At 34.1% G+C, this 8,378-nt stretch overlaps 1 protein-coding gene and 1 pseudogene across 1 annotated transcript; both read left to right on the plus strand.

The window, feature by feature from the left end:
- The first annotated feature begins 421 nt into the window (after positions 1-421).
- On the plus strand, positions 422-5,719 carry LOC107751587 (keratin, type II cytoskeletal 8-like). The gene is made up of 8 exons (XM_016567332.1): positions 422-1,008; positions 2,374-2,582; positions 3,572-3,632; positions 3,738-3,833; positions 3,920-4,084; positions 4,746-4,871; positions 5,047-5,267; positions 5,591-5,719. Exons 1-8 carry the CDS (start codon positions 745-747, stop codon positions 5,601-5,603), a joined length of 1,155 nt encoding a protein of 384 aa, XP_016422818.1. The 5' UTR covers positions 422-744; the 3' UTR covers positions 5,604-5,719.
- Positions 5,720-6,121: 402 nt separating this feature from the next.
- Positions 6,122-8,378, plus strand: part of LOC107751594 (ribonuclease inhibitor-like) — a 9,015-nt pseudogene continuing 6,758 nt past the window's right edge.

Raw genomic sequence — 8,378 nt, forward strand, 5'->3', positions numbered from 1 at the left:
TATTGTAAAATTATTGTGGTCAGCCAGCAAATATAAATAAATAATTTAAAATGGCTGCTCCTGTACATAACACGTAAACATATTTGCTGTTAAATCACATAATTGTGTGTAATAAATGGCTTTCCATCATTAAAAGAGAATTTTTTTTTTTTTAAAGCAAATATTATGTTTTTATTTGTACACAGCAAATGTAAGAGATTTGTGTGAAGATTTGAGAAAAATCAATGCACTGTGTTCAGAAGCGATAAATATAAATGCAAATAATATTCGATACTGTATTGAATCAACTGTATTGAAACTATGTAGTAATTATTGCACTGAATCAATATGAACACAATATGCCACCAAACATCATACAAAATGAAGAAATACATGCAAAAGCAACTGAAAACAGCATATTCAGCTAATATTGCAGCCCTACTGTGCATTCATCACATATTTCAGACAATCAGGAACAGGGAATATTCTCGTAATCAAAGGTAGATCTCTTGACGTATCTGTGAACAGTAGTTCTGCTCATTGTTTCAGTTGATTGTGCGTGCATGAATGTGGAGTATGTTTGCTCTGGACGACTGGTGGGCCGAACAGGTTTTTCAGCGTGAGGAATGCTGGTATATTCTCATTTATACACAAAAACACACCCACCTGTCAGCGTATAAGTAGCCGAGTTCTCAGGAAGCACCACCTGTCTTCCTGTCATCCCTCTGTAACACACCTCTCCATCTCTCTGTCTGTCTGTCCACCATGAGCTTCTCCAGTAACAGCTTCAGCAGCCGCTCAGTGGGCTCGCACCCCCGCGCTGGAGCACAGATCCCCCGGCAGGGGAACTCGTATTTCGGGTTTGGGAACGTGTCACCGGCTGCGGTCCCCATCAGGCCTGTGTCCGTTAACACAAGCCTCCTAACTCCCGTGGATCTTCAGCTGGACCCTGACCTGCAGGCTGTGCGGATCCAGGAGAAAGAAGAGATCAAAACTCTCAACAATCGCTTTGCCTCCTTCATCGACAAGGTGAGACTTCTCTCTTCCTGTTTCACTCTGCTTATCGCTCATAATACAGTACATTACTGAGATCTATCTATCTATCTATCTCTGTCTGTCTGTCTGTCTGTCTGTCTGTTTATCTGTCTGTCTGTCTGTCTGTCTGTCTATCTATCTATCTGTCTGTCTGTCTGTCTGAATGTCTATCTATCTATCTATCTGTCTGTCTGTCTGTCTGTCTGTCTATCTATCTATCTGTCTGTCTGTCTGTCTGAATGTCTATCTATCTATCTATCTGTCTGTCTGTCTGTCTGTCTGTCTATCTATCTATCTGTCTGTCTGTCTGTCTGAATGTCTATCTATCTATCTATCTGTCTGTCTGTCTGTCTGTCTGTCTATCTATCTATCTATCTATCAGCATGCTAGATTTGTTAATACTTGTAGGAGAGATTTATTTGTTTGTTTGTACAGATTTTTTTCTTTTTTTGTTTTGTTTTTATTTTACTCTCAGCAGCCAGATTTGTTATTAACCTGTAGAGAAAAGTAATATTTATTTATTTATTTTGAATTTTTTTAATTTCAGCAGCCAGATCTGTCAATAAGGAGAAAATAATATTTATTTTATTTTATTTTATTCATTCTGAGTTTTGTCTTAGTTTTTATTCTAATCTCCGAAGCTGGATTTGTTAATAACCTGTTGGAGATAAATATTTATTTGTTTGTATGTACGCACTGATTTTTTTTTTTTATCTCAGCAGCCAGATTTGTTAATAACCTGTAGAAAAGAGAGAGAAAATATATTTATTTGTACTGAAATATTGTTATTTTTTTAATCTTAGAAGCCAGATTTGTTAATAACTTATAGGATATAAATATTTTATTTTTATTAACTTTTTAAAAATATTTTTTTAAATTATTATTTTAATCTCAGCCACCAGATCTGTTAACCCAAATATTGGAGAGAAAAGTCACAAATGAGATCACTCAATTGTTTCTCCTTAATGGCAAAGAGATAAAATGAGAGCGAACAGAATAAGTTTTCTTAGAAAAAGACCAAGAAAGAATCTCACGTGTGTCGGCTATAGAGTATCAGCAGAGATCTCTACTATGTCTCAGACTGTGCTCAGATTGGCCAAAGCTATCAGAAATCTGAGATTTGAATATGAACTCAAATATTTCTCATTCCGTTCTCACAAGATCAAATGATCTGAACTGCTATCCACATTCATTTTATAGCTTTATTCTTACTGTATGACAACTATTGTCTGTTGTGTATTTTATTACTCCTATGGAACTTTAAGAGAAACATCAAAGTTGATACTTAAATGAAACATAACACTCAGTTATGTTGTAAGAGCAACATTTGAGCAATAAAATGTTCTTTAACACACGCAGGTCCGTAAATTAGAGCAGGAGAACAAGCTTTTGGAGACTAAATGGCAGCTGCTACAGAAGGAGACCAAACCTGAGTCTAAACTGGAGCCCATGCTGAAGTCCTACATCACTTCCCTGCGGGCACAGCTGGAGCGGGTGAACAAAGACAAAGAACACCTGGACACTGAGCTCAGGAATGTCCACGCACAGGTTGAGGAACAAAAACAAAGGTCCATAATCACACACTTCATCTTCAGTCTTGAGCCCGACTCGAAACCAGACATTAGTGTTCAGTTTCATGCTATAATTAGCACGGAGCAAAGTCTTAACATTAGTCTCAGGATTCTTCAAGTTATAGTCATTATTCAATATTATTTCAGATTTAAATGTAAAATCATGTAAACAACAACATTACTTACAATCATTTTCCATGCTAACCACAGTTTCAGCCAAAATACCACGTGTAGCTACTGTAGTAGTAGTTCACTTCACACTAGTATGGCAAGAAATGCACATTATAATACGCTAAGAATTTGACGTGTGTAAATTGAATCTATTTTTACTGCAGTAAAACCATGGTGATTTGATTTTAGCCATCACTGTCATCAAAAAAGAAAAAGAAAAAGAAAAGAAAACAACAGAAAGATTCGGGAACATTTTTACATTTGAAGATACAATACCCAACTATATTATTAATACTACTATATTGTTGATATAGTAATACTACTATATTATTAATTAACAGTTAAACAACTGTAGTAATTGTGATATTGTTATATAGATATCCATCGTTATACTATATATCAATATAATTTATTTAATGTGATTAATATAATTGTCAATATATTAATATTTTTCATTTATATAAATGATAACATTTTGAATAAGCTGATTTTATATTTTGAGTTATATTTAAGATTTAGTAGCTAATTGTATGTGCTTTTGCCTTAATTTTTGTTGCTTTTAAGATTTCTATTAAACTTTTTAAGATTTCTACTTATTATTTGTAATAGTTTTAGTACTTCAATTTATTTTATTTCATTTAGTTTCATTTCATTTTCATTATTTGTCAAGTCAAGTCAATATATATATATATTTTTGTATATATATATATATATGTGATGTGTGTGTATATATATATATATATGTGTGTGTGTGTGTGTACGCTGAGTGAAGTTAACAAGAGATTTGTATGACAAAATTCCATTTGCTTCTACAGGTATGAAGATGAGATTAACAACAGAAACAAAGCTGAAAACGAGTTTGTTCTTTTGAAGAAGGTAAGACAAATCTAGTTGCAGAAGATGAATAGCATCAGATGACAAATAACGGTAATATGCCAAGGATCTGCCAAGCTAACAAGTATACTGTACATGTCCTGACAGGATGTGGATACTACATACTTGTATAAAAATGCCTTGGAAGATAAAATAGCAGTAATCCTGGAAGACCTGAACTTTTTCAAGAGCTTCTATGAACAGGTAATGCAAACTCACATGCATGAATGAAACAGCTGAACATCCTGAGATTAATCGGAGGACTTCACTTCACCTCTCTTTCTCTGTAGGAGCTGCGTGAGCTGCAGGCAGACGTGAAGGACACGTCCGTTGTGGTGCAGATGGACAACAGCAGGCAGCTGAACATGGAGAAGATTCTCGCTGATGTGAAGAGCCAGTATGAGGAGATTTCAGCATGCAGCCGAAAGGAAGCTGAGGCCTGGTATAAAAACAAGGTGAAGATCACACCTCTGACTTTTAGAGAATGTTGAGATCTCTTCTGAAACACTAGAGGAGAAACATGAGATTATTGAGGCCTTTTCTCAAGATAAAAGTCTGAGTAGCTGTTGGAGCCTTAAAGGAACACTCCACTATTTTTGAAAATAGGCTCAAAACAGTTGAGTTTTAACGTTTTCGAATCCATTCAGCCGATCTCCGAGTCTGGCGTTAGCACTTTTATATATAAAGCAAATGTTTTTTATTTATTTTAATAATAATGTTTAATTTATTTAGTTTTTAATTCTAATATTTATTATACATTTAAGTTTATATTTATTACTCATTTATTTTTACATTTTCTGCACTGCTTTTTTCTAAACATTTCCACAAACCCAGTGTGACATGCCATAATTCAATAAAACCTTTTTGAACAATGCATTTATTCTGTAACTGATATACAAATATTACATACAAAATTTGTATTGTTAAAAACAAATTTGTCCACCACAGAAACATCCACAATGACATAGTTAAGGCAAAAAGGTGATTAAAAATTCAGTACCTAAACTATATTGTATTATTAAGATATTTTATTATTTTAATTGTGCATAAAATATATTCATTTTAAGTTTATTCATTTAATATTAATTGTGCATATACCTGTGTTTTCCTCCACAGTTTGACTTGATCTCATCACAAGCTGATCAGTGTAACACTGAGCTGAAAGACAATAAAGGTGCAATAGCTGATGTAAAAAGGCAGATAACGCGACTGCAAAATGAGATAGCCTCAGCTAAATCGCAGGTAAGATAATACTCTACATCTGTTCATTAGAGCAACTATTGGTGTCTGCTGTTGAACACCTGGGCAAACATGAGCATCCGCAGTAAATGCACTGATAACTTTCTGTGCTATCACAGATCTGTAAATGGATGTAAACAGCTTGTACAGTGACACTTTGCAGCTGATATCATTACAGCGTGAGAGCGTGGAGGACCAAATCAAAGAGGCGGAGCGTTGTGGTGAGGAGGCGGTGCTTGACGCGAAAGAACAAATCAAAGCGCTGGAGGACGCACTGCAGAAAGCCAAACGCGAAATGACCAGACATATTCGAGACTACCAGGAGCTGATGAATGTCAAACTGGCTCTGGATATTGAGATCGCCACCTACAGGAAACTACTGGAAGGAGAAGAGAACAGGTGAAACTGTAGGGCTTAAGCAATTAACTGAGAGTTTAAAATAAAGTATTGTACTAAATATGATTATTTTTAGTAGGCTATTATTGTTTTGTTTTTTTATATATTTATATTATTATTTTAGTATAAAATTAATATATTATTATAATTATTTTATTTAAATATTTAAATTTTTATTGCAATATATTCATCATTTTATTTTAAATGTTTTGTTATATTTATATCATTATATAAATTATGAATTAACTGAAATAAGTGGTCAAAAGTAGGTAAGAGTGAAAGGTAAGAAGATAATAACTCAGTAAATCTGATCTCTTTCCCATCAGGCTTGGACGATAGTCCACTGTAAACATCCAAGCAGCCCATAAACGCTAATGAACAGCAAGTATCTGACTGTCTACATATTGACTTCATGTGATCTCATCCCTGCTTGTCACTGCTAAATGAAGATACTAGCGAGCAATTGACAAAAAGAAGAAATAAATAATATTTACATGGAAAAAAGTTATATTCAGTTTTTTTTTCTTTCACAACCTGCTCATACATGAAATAGGCTAGTTTTGGGTTTTTATGTTGTCAGTGTTTTATTATAATTAACTGGTCATTTTTTTTCTTTTTGTTATTTAGAGATCAAATTATTACTATATCTTTATTAATTATTTTTGCTGCTTTTTAAATGCCCTTTATGTAGGCTATAGATTTGATTGATTTACCCTAATCCCAGGCTCAGACTTTTAATCTGAAACTTTTACAAATCATTTTAAAAGATTGTAAAATGTAATTAATAATGTAAAAATAAATGTATAAATAAAAACTTAGGGATTATTTCATTTGTTTAATGCTGTATAAATTCTAAAATGGGTAAGTGTGTATTAGGATACATAAAACAGCTTCAAATTACAGACGTTTATGTGACACGATGTCATCTGAAGAATCTGAAGCATCTTGTCATCATCTGAGAAGAGCTGTGATTAGAGGCCAGACAGCTTTGCCCAGGTCATGGCCGAAAAGTAATACAGTGGTGAAGTGTCTCATTTTTCTTCAAAGAGAGAAACAGGCCTGATAAGATTCCAAGGAAAGTAGCTAATGCTAAAACAACAACACCCCCTCAACACCTTAACAAACACACACAACCATGATGAAAGATAACGAATTTTGACACTTTCTCATGTGACTGACTGACTCCTCCTATCCAAGCCAACAAAAACACAGGGCAAAATATACAGCTAAGCAACCATCTCCAAACCCAACCCAACAAAGTAATTGAAACTGATTTTGAAATACAAATAAATATGTAAAATATTGATAAGGACATGTCATAGCATCCATACTAAATTCTACACCCTTGAAAATCATAACAAGTGATTTGACTTTGAAAACTATAGTTCTCCCCTTAAATATGAAGAGGGCAAGCAACAGATTAATGAGTTAATCCAAATTTCACAAAAAGCTTATGGACATAATCAGGGGCGGACTGGCCATCAGGACGGCTGCCCATTCGACGGCCGTCGGCCTGACTGGTTCATCATCAAAGAAAAAGTGTCAGATTAAGTCATGCAGCTGGATATATCTTGATTAAGTGACGGTAACGGCCACAAAAGGGGGCGCAATGCAATCTATTTTTGCTTATAAGAAACCAAAACTGACGTGAAGGAGAGTGGGCTCGTGATGCATGGCAAGCAAAAGACGTGAAGATAAAGGCGGTTGGGAGAAGCTAAAAGAAAAAAAGCGAACAGTTACATCAGGTTATATTTGTCTCACTATATACAATCTCACTATATAGAGCATGTAGCCTATAGCACTATAGTAAAATCCCAGGACACCCATAGTCCCAACGCTCACTGCTATTTTTTATTCCGCATTGTCTGACATTAATGTTCCATTCATTCATAAAGAGACAGCAGCGATCCTACAACGGGTTACTTTTGAGAGCTATTGAGTTAGAAAATTGAGTAAATGAAGTAATATGATTCTGATTAACATGACACACACACACACACACACACACACAGACAGACACATATGAATACTCAAATTGAATAATTCTGTTGTTTTAGGTTTCTAGATTCTAGGTTTATGTTTATCATTGTCATATACCTTTTGCATTCTGCTTTTTTATGTAGATTTCAAGTATTTTAGTTCATACAATAATACATTTATTTCAATCCTCTGTTAAAAAAAAAAAAAAGAAACTATCACATAATTTGTAATGGTTTTACTGGTTATAAATTGTATTGGTTTTAATGAAAACTGTAATGGCGCCTGTTGGTCTCTACTGGTAATTGGTCATCTTGTTTACATTTCCAGCATTTATTATCAATCAGACAACCCATTCTAAAAAGTTGCACTGGTGTATAATAATACCTAGGCTATGTAATACCTTATACTGAATAAATTTACCTCTTGCTTCCTTTATGTACCTTCCACTGTAGGACAAAATTCTGTTCCAAGTGTCCTTATCTATGTCACTATTAATGTCTCTTTGCCAAATCAATCTCAAGTTTTCACAGTTCTTATCACCAATCCTTAAACTGAGTTGATAAAATTTAGATGATTTTTGAAGGGGTCTTGGTAGTTCGCAAAATTTTTCTAAAACATTCTTTTATTGTCCCATAGAAACCTTTGCCACCAAACAGTTTCTAATCTGTAAATATTTCCAGAAGTGATCCCGGCCTTCTAAATGAAATTTTTCTTTTAAATTAGTATAAGATAAAAGCGGAAACCATTATTTAATGGTTAAAAGTAGGCCTGTCACGATAACAACTTTTTGTTGTGCGATATATTGCCCCAGAAATAATTGCGATAAGCGATATTATTGTCATTTTAAAGACCATTTTATGCCACTGAATAATCATAAGACAATTTACACATAGGCTATCTCTCTCTCTCTCTCAAAATGGCCATATTTGAGCAAAAAAACAATTTCGAGTAGTTTGCTTATAGCTGTCGGTCATATTACATTTCTTATTTCTTTAGCGTATTCCATTTCTAAACCATTGTCCCCAAAACAGTGGCTTTTTCCCTACCTTAAAGGGGTCATATGATGCGATTTCAGTTTTTCCTTTCTCTTTAGAGTGTTACAAGCTCTTGGTGCATAAAGAAGATCTGTAAAGT

The sequence above is a fragment of the Sinocyclocheilus rhinocerous genome, unplaced genomic scaffold, assembly GCF_001515625.1.
Source record: "Sinocyclocheilus rhinocerous isolate Xijiao unplaced genomic scaffold, SAMN03320098_v1.1 scaffold3854, whole genome shotgun sequence".
NCBI lineage: Eukaryota > Metazoa > Chordata > Actinopteri > Cypriniformes > Cyprinidae > Sinocyclocheilus > Sinocyclocheilus rhinocerous.